Genomic DNA, 15,888 nt, shown 5'->3' with positions numbered 1-15,888 from the left:
TAAAGACCACCCGTGGCATGAACTGTGTGTCTCTTAACTCCAAACAGAGCATTCACTATGCTTGAGTCCTGTGTTCTGAAATGGATAACATGTGGTCTATCCATATAACAGGATAAAGCCTAGCAATATAAAGAAACAAACTAATGATAGCGTTCTCACCCAGGTGAACCTTGAAAACATGCTCCATGGAAGAACGAAAGTGTAGTTGCTCAGTCATGTCCAACTCTTTTCGACCCTATGGACTGTAGCCCGCCAGGCTCCTCTGTCCATGGAATTCTCCAGGCAAGAATACTGGAGTGGGTTGCCATGCCCTTCTCCAGGGGATCTTCCCAACCCAGGGATTGAACCCAGGTCTCCTGCATTCTTCCATGGCAGAAGCCGGATGCAAGAGACTGCAGGTCACATGATTCCGCTTACAGGAAATTGGCCCAGAATAGGCCAATCAATGAAAACATTAGAATTTGCCTGAGGGGATGGGTTTGGGACTTGATTACAGATGAGCCCTTTTCAGAGTGATGGAAAGTCTAAAACTAGAATTTACTAAATTTACTAACGATCATTATACACTTGATTTTGTGGTTGTAAATTATACCTCAATAGAGCTGATTTCTTTTTTAAAAAGAGATGATCATGGTTGGCTTTCTTCTTGAGCCAATGACTGTCTTGAGGGGATGTGCCGGAAGGAGGGACAGCTCCTTAGGCTTCTTGTAGGTGAAGAGCCCTGTGCTCTCCAAAGGCGGCAGGTACAAGGAAGTGCAAAGACAGGCTTTTATTTTCTCATTTAATCCTGCTAATCTCCATAGCATCCCTATGGGGAGGGTGTGGCACACGTGTAAAGAAGGAAATGAGGCTCAGAGAGGTTAACTCTTGGAAAAACTTTGAAGTCTTCAAATGATGGACTTGAGAAATGCAAACCCCGGTCTTTGCGGCTCTAACAATCAGTGATCCATATAGTAAAAATGTTTCTTCCTAAGAAACAGTGTATTCATGGGAGCACTGGGCCCTTTCACAAATAAAAAGAGGTTTTCGGGAAGAATAGAACAGTTCTGAGCAATAAATCACTGAACGGCACAGGGAGAGACTATGACAAAGCCGGCTCCATTCATCTGCCCCGGGCTGGGCAGGTAGATTGTGAGGGAGCCGATGTGGACATACTTGCGTTTTGCAGGAGCGACCCCTGATCCTCTGGCTTTGCTGTGGAATTGTTAGTTCCTCCTGTCTTTGTTTTCCATGCGTGGTTTTAAAAAAAATGTATTATGGAATGTTTGACACATTCTATAATAAAAGAATATTTTTATTATAGAAGGAGAATAAAGAATATTTCTGTGCCCGTGAGCTAACTTAATAAGTAAAACACTATCCACTATCTGGCGTGCTTCTAAATTCATGCCATGGGATGGGGATGTAAGTAAGCCAAGTTATACCATGTTGGGTGACTGAATGAGATCATGTATGTGAAAAGCTTCATTGGTATATGCTGATTAGTAATAGCTCTATAAAAGACACTGAAATCTTACATAGATTTCATCTGGCATGATTATAGCTCTATTTTCATCATCCAGGGAATTCTATTTTTAGAGGAAATTGTTTTCCCGAGTTCCTTAAGAGGTCCTGCCCTGCCTGCCAGCCCTTGATTCTGGCCCTGCCCCCTGTCATTGTCCAGCTGAGTTAACCAGGGGGACATCACCTTACCCTCCACCTTCCCACGAGGAAAATGCCCATTTTCAAGAAGAACATGGAGACTCAGAGGTTGCATCTTATAAAACCTCAGTCTGTAGACTGAATCATGCCATCCAGACCTCACATCCTGTGACATTGGTGTCCTTGTCAAAACATTTAGAAGCAGCAGCAGAACAGGCCGCGGACGTGTTCTGCTTTGGTTTCCTTAGGATGGAGAAAGAAGCAGGGGTGAAGGGTTAAAGCTGAGCTGACCCAAAGAAACGGGGCGGGGGTGGGGGGGTCCCACATTTGGGGAACTTTCTGTGCTCCCTGCGTTGCATACAGTGGTTTATAAGCATCTTGGCTTGTCCAGGGAAGCCCTGGCTTATACCTGTTCTAATGTAATTAAGAATGTCTCCCTCTCAAAAATGCCATATGGTAAGATGCCATTTAGTTAAAAAAAAAAAAAAAACCATGATTTTTAAAAACAAAAGGGACATGTTATATTGTTATATGCTGATTCTAAGTCAGCCATTTTATTATTTTTTAAATTTTTAATTGGAAGATAATTGCTTTGCAATGCTGTATTAGTTTCTGGTGTACAACAACATGAATCAGCTAAAAGTACATATATCCCCTCCCTCTTGAGCCTCTGTCCCACCCCACCCCTTCTCCCACCTAGGGACAAGGCCATCACAGAGCTCGGAGCTGAGCTCCTGTGTTATATAGCAGCCTCCCACTAGCTGTCTGTTTACATGTGGTAGTGTATATAAGTCAATGCTACTTTCTCAGTTCCCCCACCCTCTCCATCCCCAACTGTGTCCACAAGTCGGTTCTCTGAGAAAACCGTTATTTTTAAGGCATGTAGCTGGAGCTCTATGGGAAGCTCCCACAGGATTATGGAGCTGTGGTTGTCATACAGGAACCAGGACTGGTGAAAGACATGACTGTTTACTGGTGTGCCTTCACCTCTCTGCTCAGATTTGATCTGCAAAAGCACCTTGGCAGCAGGGCAAGCTGTTAGTATTGTCAGGTGAGGCCCAGAGAGATTCAGTGACTTGCACAGCTAGTACGTGGTAGAAGACAGACTGAAATTCAAGCCTTGCTCTTCTAAAAGCCGGGCTCCTGATGGTTTTCTCCCACAGTCAGCACAAGCTAGCTCCCAAAGAGTGAAAGCTGGATTCTAGTAGTCTGTATTGTCACTTTCTTCAAGAGCCTGGAAAGAGGAGCTCTCCAACAGGAAGTAATTCAGCCTGACCTAGTCAGCAAATCACACCCCAGGGCACTGGCAGGCTAACAGGGGATAAGGCTTGCTTCTCAAAGAACCCCATTCATGCCTTCTGCCCTTCAGCTGGTCATTGGAGGAAACTCTGGTTCTTTTATCAGCATCCTCTTGCCAAGCCTGGGGTAACCTGAAGATGTGTGTTACCCACACCAGGGGTGAGGGCTTCCCTTCCTCCAACCCCATTCCCTTCAACTCCCTTCCCAATTCAGAAACATTCAGCCTAAGGGTGGAAGTAGAGAAAAGCAGACACATTACTTTGCTGACAAAGGTCCGTATGGTTTTTCCAGTGGTCATGTATGGATGTGAGAGTTGGACCATAAAGAAAGTGGAATGCTGAAGAATTGATGCTTTTGAATTGTGGTGGTGTTGGAGAAGACTCTTGAGAGTCCCTTGGACTGCAAGAAGATACAACCAGTCCATTCTGAAGGAGATCAGTCCTGAATATTCACTGGAAGGACTGATGCTGGAGCTGAAACTCCAATACTTTGGCCACCTGATAAAAGGACTGACTCACTGGAAAAGACCCTGATGCTGGGAAAGATTGAAGGCAGGAGGAGAAGGGGACGGCAGGACGAGATGGTTGGATGCCATCACTGACATGATGGACATGGGCAAGCTCTGGGAGTTGGTGATGGACAGGGAAGCCTGGAGTGCTGCAGTCCATGGGGTTGCAAAAAGTCGGACGTGACTGAACGACTGAACTGAAGAGTGGAAGTGAAGCAGAGGGAGCCCCCAGGTTCCCCCTTCTCTGTCCCACATGCTGGGTGGCCACACTGTCTTACCCTCAGGGTCAGTTTAGACCCTGGCCATCAGCATCTGGTGTTAAAAGAACTGTGGAAAAGGAGGGATTGCCCAAGGAGATACACCACTGCCTCCATAGCTCCTGCCTGGGAATAAATATTTCATTCCTTCTCTGAAGCTCTTTATGCACGCCTTGAGGCAAATCCATTTTAAAATCTGAAAAATTCCATCTGGAATGAAAAATTTTCTTAGCCCCACTCTGCACACATTTTTTTTTTTTAATGTAGGGAAAAAAAATGTTTTAATGTGAGTTCTTTGTGGAAGCAAGCCCTATGGCTTATCCCCATACCCACCCCAAACTCAAGTTGTTTATTTGATGTACAGGAGACAGCCATGTATCTGAGGGCAGGATGATTGGGCAAAGTTAGGTGAGGATTTTGGAGTGGGCTGGCAACTACTTGGCATGCTCCGGGTGGCTTGAAGCATGGAACAGGGATTTGGGGGTGCTGTGTAGACACCAGTGAGTTTCCCCTAGTGCCTCCATCCCTCAAGCTCTTCCTCTGCATCCTGGACAAGCACAGTCTTGCTCGGGACTCTGTCTTTTTCGGTTGTGTCCTTACTGAGAACTTCCTCCTCGCACTCGCCAGACATCCCAGTTGCAACTTGCCTCGGGTACCCACTCTAATCCCAGTGGGGAGAAATCAGCTAATTTCTCTGTGGTTTAGGCCAGATTTTAATTGACTGTGATACCAATTAAGTGTTCAGGAAATCTGTCCTATCCTAGAGGAATTAAAACTCACGCGGGGGCTGAAACTGCCTCCTAAAAGGGTGTGAGACAGAACTCCCCAGAAGGGCTTCCTCCTCTAACCAGAATCTCCCCATTGTCTTGCAGAGATCAGGAATGGAAATCTTAAGGCCATCCTAGGCCTCTTCTTCAGCCTCTCCCGGTACAAGCAGCAGCAGCAGCAGCAGCCGCCGCAGCCCCAGAAGCCGCACCTCCCCTCGCCACTGCCGCCCACCGGGTCCCAGGCGGCAGGGGCCCCCTCCCAGTGCCAGGCTGGCCCTCCTCAGCAGCAGGTGCCAGCCACCCCCCAAGCCCCTTGCCAGCCTCACCAACCAGCGCCACATCAGCCATCAAAAGCACAAGCCGAGATGCAGTCCAGGTGGGCACTCCTCGTCAACTGATGATTCGGCTTTTCTCAGGGTCTTCTTCACACTGACCCCCTTCTAGCCTGCGCCCCACGTGGTTCGCGTTTACGCTTCTGCAGATCTGAGAACTACCAGTAGTTTGTGGGGAATCAGCATGACCTTGCAATGGATGTGCCTGGTGGAGATAGGGGTATTAGAGATCAGAGTCACCAGCCGCTCCCGCCTTAAACTCTAGCTTGTTAACACACACATCTCGTAGGCAATAAACAGCCCCTAAAATAGGCTTCAAACTTCCGTGTGTCAGCCTACAGGCTGGGTATCCAGTGTTATACGTACAAAACAGTTTTGCTTAGTGGAGGCAGAAGTTCTTCAGCAGATACCTCTGCTTTGCCAGAAGAGAAATCCTGAGAAACCCAGAGAAAGATAGCAAGTGGTTTTTAGCAGGACGAGAGGCTGCCCACTTCTCTGAGTGGGCCAGTATCTCCTGATGGGGAGCCGTTCCCGTTCAGTGTACCTGGGTTTTGTTGACCTTGGAGCCTGAGGAGCAGTGTCTGCCATGGCCCTCTGCTGTTTGGATCAGGACCGAGTTTTTGTTGGTGTTTCCAGAGGATCTTGCAAGGAATGGTATACCAGCAGAACAACAGAACAGTTACTGTCTACGCTGTTCACATGCTAATAGCTGCATTCCTAAACAACACCACAAAAAATCACTTCATAAAACATTTAATGAGGGGGAAAAAATAGAGGAGGGGATTAGGAACTAGAAAGTTTTTGACTCATAGTAAAGTTTTGGAGAAGAAAAAATTTTTTTAAGCCGTAAAACTTTAGCTATCAAACCTAAATGCCACCACTCAAATTGATTGCTTGATTTCATTGAATATGTGCTACAGAGTGATGGCTTTTTCTTTCCAGTCCCCCAGAGCACCAGCATTAATAATCATAGGTTTTCTCACACACCGTCATGCCCTTGGTAGCCATTTGTAGTTGGGCAAAGCACAAAGTGGTTGAAACAAAGCAGCTGCCCTCGAGATGGTTAATGGTCACAGCTGTCTTTCCCCAGGAGAAAGTGCTGCTTCCCAACTGTGATTGTGTTAAAACCAGCAGTGACAGATGTGATGTAAGTCAGAACCCCTAATTAATTATCTAATTGTATCCCATTCTCATTGTGAAAATCTGTGGGCCAGCAGGGATGCCTGGACTAGCAACAAGGCCTGGACAGCCAGGCAGCCAGCCTCCACACCTCTGCCCGGAAGGGTCCCCTGGGTGGAAGCCATTCTGTGATCCCTAGTGGGGTCAGGATGACCACATGACCTGGGCATCATTTCCCACACTGCATGCTGCAGAGAGCTTATTCCCTGGATAGCAACTTGCAGGGAAGGGTTCTATGGGGGAAAAATTGGTGCCTGCTCCTTACATCCTGCTGGAGGAGGCTGGCAAAAGTGGGAAGAGAAATATCAGAAGTGGTAGTACAAGAAGATAATGAGATTCAGAGGGATTGGGTTCAAAATTTAAGTTGGGTTGATAGGTTTCTCTGAGGACCTGACACCAAAGTAGAAATGGGAGTGACAGAGAGCTCGCCATGCAGGTGTGGAATAGATCAGGGAGACGGGAGCAGCTGGTGCAAAGGCCCTGTGGTAGGAGTAAGCTGGGCAGGTTGGAGGAGCCGAGGGAAGGCTAGTATGGCTGGAGCTCTGTGGGTGAAGGGGAGTGTGAAGTGAAAGGCAGCCTGATAAGCAAAGAGAGCTGCCACCATTGACATGAAAGACAATGAGACTGGTCACCCGTGGAGCTGTGTAGTGCCATAGCCCTGAAGCAAGGTCACAGGGACAGCTATGCAGGCTGAAGAGTCGGTATTTCATTCTAAAGGTAATTAGGCCATTGGGCAGTCTTGAGCAGGAAGGAGACTTAATTTACAGTTGTTATTTTAAAATCACTTTTGTTTCTCTCTAGAGAATAAGACTGTGGAAGGGTCAAGAATAGAAGGAAAGATCCCAGCTAAGAGGCTTTGTCATCCTCTAGGTCAGCGGTCTCCAACCTTCTTGGCACCAGTTTCGTGGAAGACAATTTTTCCATGGGCCAGGGCAGGGTGGTGGTGGTTTCAGGATGATTTAAGCACATTACATTTGTTGTGCACTTTTTTTCTATTACTGTTATATCAGCTCCACCTCGGATCATGAGGCATTAGCTCTCAGAGGCTGGGGAATCCCTGCTCTAGGTGACAGTGGCTTAGATCAAGTTGGTGGAGCAAGTATGGAGATGGATCAGTTTGGGTATTTTAGAGGATGAGCCAACAGGACTATAGGTAGATTGACTGTCTGGCGTGAGGAAGGGAAGAATCACAGACACGTCCTTGATTTCCAGCTTGAGTGTTTAGGCAAATGGTGGCACTTACTGAGACAAGGAACCTGGGGGGGCGGGTAGGGGAAAGGACTTGTGTACCCTGGGAATCTTCAGAAGAAGGTGTAGAAAGCCTTCTCAAACTGAGCCACAGAACTCTTATAAGAGTGTCTCATTGCATAGGGTTCCAAGGAACATGTGTTGAAAAACACTGGGCTTCTCTCATTGAGCTATGATAGCCTGAGGCATCCGTCACCACAGTAAGCTTTTGTCTTCTCAAAAGAACCGGAAGTCCCAGTCAGGATACCCATCTCCCAGTGAGAAAAAGCATCCTGCTGTTAATAAATGCTTTACCTAGAGGGACTTCCCTGGCAGTGCAGTGGTTGAGACTTTGCACTTCGACTGCAGGGTGCACGGGATCCATCCCTAGCCAGGGAAAAAGGATCCTGCATGCCGTGTGGTGTGGTCACAAAACTGCAAGAGTGAAAAATAGATGCTTTACCGAAAGAGCAGCCACACTCACTTAAGCCAGGTTTTTAATGTCCATTTTTTCCAGAGTGGTTCCTTCCATCATGCCCCCCGACCCTACAATGTGGTGATGAGACAAGTCGGGCTCTGGAATCGTTCTGTGTCCTCCTTCACCCTTTACTTGGCCCCCTTCACCCTTTATTTGGCCCCTGTTGGGTTACTTTAGCAGATGGTTGGTTTTATCCATGACATACTGATGCTTTCTAGTTTTCCTTCCGGAGGATAATCTTGTTCTCAAAGTCTAGAGATGTGATACTCCATACTCACGTGCTGGCTGTAAATTTAAAAACAGTAAAGTCACTTATCTGGCTTAGTTCCATTGTATTTCTATCCCCAAGTTCTGATAGCCCAGATCCCAAGGGTAATGGTTCAGACCCTTGATCATTAACATCAAATGTTGACGCAACTCCCAAATACCAGGTTTGTGTTGATCCTTCCTTAGAGCTCCACTAGGCACAAATATGCCTAAACACCATGCCTCTCAAGATAGCAAATACTAAAACTTGACAACTTTTCCATAATGTTTGTTAATTTAAAAAAAAGAGTTGTGGAAGCTTAGCAAGGAAAATTGAGATACTGGCATAAAGGAGAAAGCAATTCCTCTATGGTGACTAAATGGAGACTGACTTTTACTTCTTATCAGCTTTTCTCATTAATTTACATGATGGCTGAGAAGTCGATCCACCTTTCACCTTGTGAAGTTCCTCTGTCTCTCTGTGTCTCGTTTACATCGTATCAATATTTAGCTTTTTAGAAAAATACAAAGAATTGCTTTTAAAAAAATTAATTCTCTGTCTTCCTTCACATCCTAAGTTTTGAGACACCAGCATTGTATTTCTCACCTCAGATCCTTTTATGCACATGTTATAGGTGCTATGGATGCAAGAAAGATAAATATTTCTCTCTTTCATAAGGCAGTAAATAAGCTGAACCATTTATTAAGTCCATCCATGATTCTTCATATTCATAAGTTTATGGTGTAAAGCCCAGAATGTAGCAAGTTCAGAAGATTTGAAATGGTCATTGCTGATACCATGGACAGCAAACATTCCTGAGACCAGCCAAACTTGAAAATATCTCCACCCTTATTTGGGCTTCCCCAGTGGCTCAGCTGGTAAAGAATCTGCCTGCCAATGCAGGAGACACAAGAGATGTGGGTTTGATCCCTGGGTCAGGAAGCTTCCCTGGAGAAAGAAATGGCAACCCACCCCACTATTCTTGCCTGGAAAATCATGGACAGGGGGCTGGTGGTCCACCGTTCATGGGGTCGCAAAGAGTCACACATGACTGAACACCCAGGCCACCCTTATTTAGGGTCAGCTTAGTGGGATATTCAGGACACTCCTCCAGAGAGCACTCCAATAGAATAAGCAAGTGGAGTAGAAACATCTGAATACTTTAGAAAGGTACAAAGTTTACTTGTCAGAGACCCCTGGCTTTAGGATCTCATTGCGGAAGAAGACCCTGTAGTGACTGATGGCAGAAAAGAGATTTGGAGTTAAGAAAAAGAAAACCACCAAAGTTCTCAGATAATTTTGAACAGCAGTTTCCTTACGTTGGAGTTTTATCAAATTAGACCTAAGGAGAAGGCTGCATGTTGTAGAAAAATCGGGCAGAGGGAAACCCGGGGGCTTTCGCTGTGTCTTGGGACTCCTGTTGATAATGTGTCTAACGCATCTTCTCTCCTCTCACTCATCTCTTCCACTTTTTTCTTTCCTGTCATGCAGTGCATCTTCCAAGGACTCATCACAAAGCAAAATCATCCGCTTCACTCTGGGTCAGAAAAAGATCTCTAGGTTAGACCTTGTCCACGTCCCGCAAAGCATGGTTTCAACCCAGCCCCTCGTCCGACCCTTTGCCCTGGCTGCACTTCCTTTTGGTCCTCCGCCCCCTGACATGTTTGCAGTTTGGGAAAAACCAAACATGCTTTGGCTGATGACCAAGTGTTGCGTGTAGAGTCTCGAGAGTCTCCCTGGGGCTGAAGGTGTGTGTGTGTGTGTATATGTGTGATTGTGGTTATGAGGTTTAGTTGTACTTAACGTTTCTGCATCTCATTGAGTTTTTTTTTGTCTTTGATTGTTTGGACATCAAAGTCCATTCTGACTTAGAGAGGTGAGTTTTTAGATGGCTTTCTATAGTAATTTTATGAAGAGTTTGACTCCCTGCTCTATCCTGGCCCTGATCCCCCCTCACCTGCATCTTGTTTTATGTCTGTTATGCTTTTTGTTATTGGTGCTGTCGTAAAATGACTAACGTGGGATTGGTTTTCCCCCTGAGTGTTAAAGACCTGAAGCATGAATCTAATTGTTTGGAGGAGATGGAGCAACAAGGCAACTATGTCTCATTTTTATTTCTGGATGCTCTTGTGTACATGGTTGGATCACCTCAGTTGCCTGAAAATAAAAACTAGGCCTGCTCACTAATTCTCTTGACTCAGCTTGGCGTCTACCACGTCCTGTGAGGACCCGTGCCAGGATACGGGAAACGCCAGTTATATCCTTGTACCTACTGTGTGTTAACAGCTAACATTTATTGAATGTATATTAGGCCCAATATGAATGCATTATCTTAATCTTCAAGTCAGTCTTCTTGCGGTAGGTCATGTTGTTATCCCCATTTTATAGATGAGGAAACTAAAATTTAGCAAGTTCAGTACGTTATCAAAGTCACACAGAAAGCAGAAAAACCAGGACTTGAGCCCAGGTAATCTGACCCCAGACCTCACTGTAACCACTGCGTCACAGCTCTCCCCTCCACCTCCTCCTCCTCGAATTCTGGTACGTGACTTAGCACAGCATACAACCCTGGATTGTTGATGCTGGTTTTTAAAATCTTACATTTCAACCATTCCTTCTGGCCTTTTGCCTCATCACGTCCTTGTAGCATCCTGACAGAAATAAAATCTCGTCCTCGTTATTTTCAGCTAGTATTTCTTTTCACTGAATCTGACTTCAAGCTAAAAGGATGCCCAGACTGTGTTTCTCTCCGTATTCATGTAACCCATGGCTAAAGAAGGTCTGCATGCCGCCCCCCACTCTCTTAGGCTCTGGCTGAGTGCCTTTTCTAATAGTTAACTTTTCTATAAAGCTTACACCTGGGGAGGCTCAACTCAGGATCCACCTGGCTGTGGGGAGAAGCCACAGGGCCCTGCCACAGGGCAGCTGCTTTTCTGTAGAACAAGTCAGCCTGTTAGCCAGACTTGGTACTGGGGGACCTACTGTCATCACTGCCTTCTAGCCTTGTGTCGGAGAAGGCAATGGCACCCCACTCCAGTACTCTTGCTGGGGTCGCGAAGAGTCAGACACGACTGAGTGACTTCACGTTCACTTTTCACTTTCATGCATTGGAGAAGGAAATGGCAACCCACTCCAGTGTTCTTGCCTGGAGAATCCCAGGGATGAGGGTGTCTGGTGGGCTGCCGTCTGTGGGGTCGCACAGAGTCAGACACAACTGAGGCAACTCAGCAGCAGCAGCAGCTGTGTGTCTTAGTGTGCTCATGCTCTTAAGGCGCATCACTGTAGACTGGGTGATTCAACACAGGTTTATTGCTCACAGCTCTGGAGGCTGGGGAATCCAGGATCAGGGTGCCAACACCGTTGCGTTGGTGAGAGCCCACCTCCTGCTTTCCAGAGGGTTGTGTTCTTCCTGTGTCCTCACATGGCAGAGAGCAGAGAGAAGCAAGCTCTCCTGTCTCTCCTGAGGCAGCTCCACCTTTGTCTTGCTGATTGCCAAACCTAGGGTCGGCAAGGCGTGAGTGGGGAAGCTGAAAGAAAATGAGAGGAGCCATAGGAACTGCAGACACCCTTTATTCTGCTGTGGCCGTCACAGCAGACGCATGGGCTGTTTCAGGTGCTGTTTATATAGGTATACGTGAACAAAGGTGGTGCGTGGCCAAGTTAGTACGTCATGATACTTGTCTGCATTGCTATAAATGATCTTAGCTGTTTCATAACCAGGCCGAGTCATTGTTTATAGGATGTGGGGCAAGTGAGCCTGACTATCGCCATCTGGGCTAACTGCTATTCCCCTGTAAGCTTCATGACTTCATGACCTCCCCAAGAGCCCTCTCCAGATCTGTCACACCGGCATGACACGGTATGCATTTGGGGAGAAGGGAGCACAGATATGCAATCGTTAGCACTGTGCTACAGAGTGACTGCTTTCCCTAACAGCCCACTGTCCCCACCCCAACACACAGTGAACTGGGATCCCATTTTGTGTGTGTGTATCATGCAAAGTCCTATGCAGGAAAGGAAGGGGGTGGGGAGCGTGGAGGAAACCTGAAATCTAGTGTTTGTTCCCACGATGTGCTTAGTTCTGAGAGAGAGAGAAGACAGGAGCTAGTTGGGAAATAATCTAATTGAAAGCACATGCACATCCCCTGAAGGATGTCTTATCAGTCCCGGATGATGGAAGGAGGTGGAGTTGCAGGGAGGGGTGGGAAAAGAGGAAGAACTGAATGATGGGCTGGTCTGCCCTGCCCTGGAGGCGTGCTGGGCACAGGCCTTCCAAACTGACCCAAAGCCAAGGTCTGGCTTCCTATCAGAGTCCTAGTGCTCATGCTCAGTCCTGTCCAACTCTGTGACCCTATGGCTGCAGCCCGCCAGGCTCCTCTGCCCGTGGGACTTCTCAAGCAAGAACACTGGAGTGAATTGCCATTTCCTCCTCCAGGGCATCTTCCTAACCCAGAAATCAAACCCTCGTCTCTTGCAGCTCCTGTACTGCAGGCAATTCTTGACCTCTGAGCCACCAGGCAAGCCCAGTCCCTCACCTGGATTTCCTTTTGGATGCGTTTTGTTTCTGATGAGCCTGATAAAGGGATTGTTGTTGTTGTTCAATCACTCAGCTGTGTCTGACACTTTGCGACCCCATGGACTGCAGCACACCAGGCTTCCCTGTCTTTCACTAGCTCCTGGAGTTTGCGCAAACTCATGTCCATTGAGTGGGTGATATATAATGATCATCTGAATTAAATTCACCCATTCCAGCCCATTTTAGTTCACTGATTCTTCTTAAAATGTCGATGTTCACTCTTGTCATCTCTTGCTTGACCGAAGGCATCTTCTTTTATTATTTGCCTAACACTCCTTTTTGCCTTCTCCTCACCCCCACTTTCCCACCACTAGCCTTGAGCACAATCTTAATAGAGATTTTAGATGATCAGGCACTGGGGGTTGCAGTGAAGTTTGGTTGCCGAAAGAAACAGCCCTGCCTACCCCTCTGGCTGAGTTGGACACCTCTTCCAGAGCTCTGGAAATAAGTCTCTTTTCAGGTGCGAATACTGATGAAGTCTCTGGAAATAAGTTTCTTTTCGGGTGCAAATACCTGAGCCAGACACCTAGACAGGCACCAGGGGTGTTGAGCAGGGAGGGAAGCTTCACCTTGAGTCTACAGGAAAGGAACTGATGGAGGGAGCTGGTACAGGGATGAAGAATTCCCATGAATTTCCACCTCTGATCACTGCATTGTGTTGATAAGAGATCTTGGTATCCCTGGTGAGCCTCAGATATTTAGGCTTATTCTGCCTGTGGGAGGCATTGAAGCCTGGTGACTAAGAGTGCAGCTTTGCAGTCAAAGCTAGCAAACCCTGTGTTCACCGCTTACTATGTTACCTGGGCTAATTAGTTAATTTCCATCCTTGTTGGTAAAAAGTAGTCCTGCCTCACTCACAGCGCTGTGTGGATTAAATAAAGTCGTTGCCAGCCCTTTGCTGCCTGGCGTGTAATCAGTGCGCCGTAACTAGCTGATAGGCTGCTGTTGGTGGTTTCAGCTGGTCTGGTCCAGCTCTGGGGTGTCCCACAGAGTTGATCTCTACACGACCATCTGGTGGAGAGGAATCAGCGTGGCTAATAGTTCAGTCCTCTCCACCCAGCTGCTGAAAAGCAGATGCTGTGGAGTTGAGAGACTTGGCATTTAATCATCTTGTCTGGCAAAAAGCATCTCCGATTATGACCTCTGCCCTCCGAGGTCTTTAGCACGTGCACGCAAGCTGCCATCTCTCTGGAGTGGGGGGTGGGTCATCTTCTGCTCCTGGCCTTTGAAGTGGTTTGTGGGAGAACCACTTTCTTCTTCTCATTAGCAAGTACAGCAAGTGGAGCCAGAACGCACGCGCAGGTTATGTGCCGGGAATGGCAGTCTTACCGCCCTGCCCGCTTGGCTGTGCACGTACGTGTTGGAGACATTGACCGCGGGCTCCCAGAGCAGCAGAGTTTTCCTTCTGCTCCTTTGTTACGCCTCTTCCCTTAAACATCATTTTTTCAAAAAGCAGCATGCCTGTTTCAGAGAACCGTCCGTGTCCTCTCATTTTGTAACTGTTGTCTGGACCCGGAATGGCTGCAGGACGCAGAGTCCCTCTCACAAAGGAGCTGTTGGAACCTTCCGGCACTCTGGATGAGGCAGGGTGTGGATGATTTGAGGTTGACCTGCTGCACTCTCTCTGCTTGTTCTGATGAGGTGGGCACTGCGGGGCAGCATCTGTTCTGGTACCTGCCGCTGTTCCCCATGAGCAAGACCCAGCTCTGCTTTGGAAGGATGCTGAATGGACAAACAGCTGCTGCTCCCAGGCCGGGAGAGAAAGTGGTCCTGATGCGCAAGGATGTTAACAAGAATCAGCTTCAGAAGGTTGGCTGGGGCCTGTACCATTGGACACTGGAAGCTACTCTGCTTTTCAGCTCTAGCTCTACCCTCAGCCTCCAGGATGACTGTCTCCTTGCTGGAGGACCAGACCGAGTCCAGGGTTCATAGTGTGACCCTGAGGCTGGCCCCACCTGCTTTTCCAGCCTCGTTTCCTCCCACGCTGCCCCCCACAAACCCCAGCACACACCAGCCCTTTCTTTCCTCTGCTTTTCTGTAAGCTTCCCTCTGCATAAGCCCTCTGCCCCTTATCTTCTTGCCCCCACTCACATTCCAGACACTGATTCTTTCTCTGGGTCGCTTTTATTTGAAACCTTCCCTGACCATCCACCAACTTCCAAGGTCGTCATTTTCCTTCCCAGAATTACTTCTGACCTTTCATATTCTTTTATCAACACATATGTAATTTAGCTAGAGTCCATCAGCCATTAAGATCTAAATAAGACCAAGCTAGAACCCTGTGATGGTCTTTTGGAGCTGCCATAATAAAGCACCACAGATTGGGTGACTTATAAGCAGCAGAAATTTATTGCTAACAGTTCTGGAGACTGGAAGACCAGGGTCAAGGTGCCAGCCTGGTTGGATTCTGGTAAAGGCCCGCTTCAAGGCTGTGGGCTGCCAACTTCTTGCTGTGTCCTCGCATGGTGGAAGAGGCGAGCTAACGCTCTGGGTCCTCGTTTATAAGGGCATTAATCTCATTCATGAGGCTCTGCCTAATGGCCTCATCAACTCCCTAATACCATCACATTGGGCATTACGATTTCAACACACAAATCGGGGTAAGGAAGGACTCAGGAACACAGACATAGCATATCCCTTCTTCAGTTTGTGGAGTCCAGTGCCCTCACGCAGATGGCTCAGGTATCTTCGGTTCTCATGGGCACCTTTGGCTTTGAAACCCTGCGCTTTCAATTCAGTCTGAATGAATTCAGTTTGTGGATTGACTCATCCCAAGGGATGTTTCGGTTCCCTCCTGGGTGGATCCAAATGAAGCTCTTTTTCTTACTTCCCACCCGCTACACATTCACTCATGGCCTTTGTTTGTGGGGCAGACGCTGCTGAAAGTTTCAGAGGAATGGAGGGCTTGCTTTGGAGCAAGCAGCTGTCTCACCCCGTTCACAACAGAACCCAAGTTTTAAAGCACAGTGTTCACAGGGATTCCTTCTGACACTCGGAAGAGGTTACTTGGTCTCTACCCAGTTTTCCCATTTGATCAAGTTAAGGGTGCTGTTCTTACTAGGGTGTGATGGTGGGGAGGTAGGGAGTGATGTGAGTTGGCTTGAGCTTTATGGTGGCTTTTGATGGCTCGGTATGTGCTACCCATCTTTATTTGCCATGTCAGCTGCCCTCAAGGCCTTCCAGACCTCCTCTTCCAGGTCTCAGAAAACTTGGCACAACCTGCAGCCATTAAAGGGCATGTCGATCTGTGCAGCACCTCTAGGTTCTGACTCAAGGAGGAGATGATGGTGACTGCACCTGGGAAACCAGAGCTGTCTCAGTTAATCCAGGACTGAGGATGTCTCAGTCTGGGGAGTGGAGCTCACAGATGGCTCACA

At 47.5% G+C, this 15,888-nt stretch overlaps 1 protein-coding gene across 6 annotated transcripts in view; it reads left to right on the top strand.

The window, feature by feature from the left end:
* NAV2 (neuron navigator 2) overlaps window positions 1-15,888 on the top strand; it is a 426,264-nt gene that overhangs the window by 178,401 nt on the left and 231,975 nt on the right. For 5 of the 6 annotated variants that reach the window (XM_069565336.1, XM_069565339.1, XM_069565337.1 and 2 more), the window contains exons 5-6: window positions 4,578-4,848; window positions 9,427-9,495. In XM_069565336.1, coding sequence (XP_069421437.1) covers window positions 4,578-4,848; window positions 9,427-9,495 — 340 coding nt within the window. The remainder of the gene's footprint in view (window positions 1-4,577; window positions 4,849-9,426; window positions 9,496-15,888) is intronic. The other variant, XM_069565338.1, reaches the window with a different exon arrangement.

Source organism: Ovis canadensis, chromosome 21 (genome assembly GCF_042477335.2).
Source record: "Ovis canadensis isolate MfBH-ARS-UI-01 breed Bighorn chromosome 21, ARS-UI_OviCan_v2, whole genome shotgun sequence".
NCBI classification, from domain to species: Eukaryota; Metazoa; Chordata; class Mammalia; order Artiodactyla; family Bovidae; genus Ovis; species Ovis canadensis.
The sequence above is the reverse complement of the archived record's forward strand: the minus strand, read 5'-3'. Positions and strand labels throughout refer to the sequence as shown.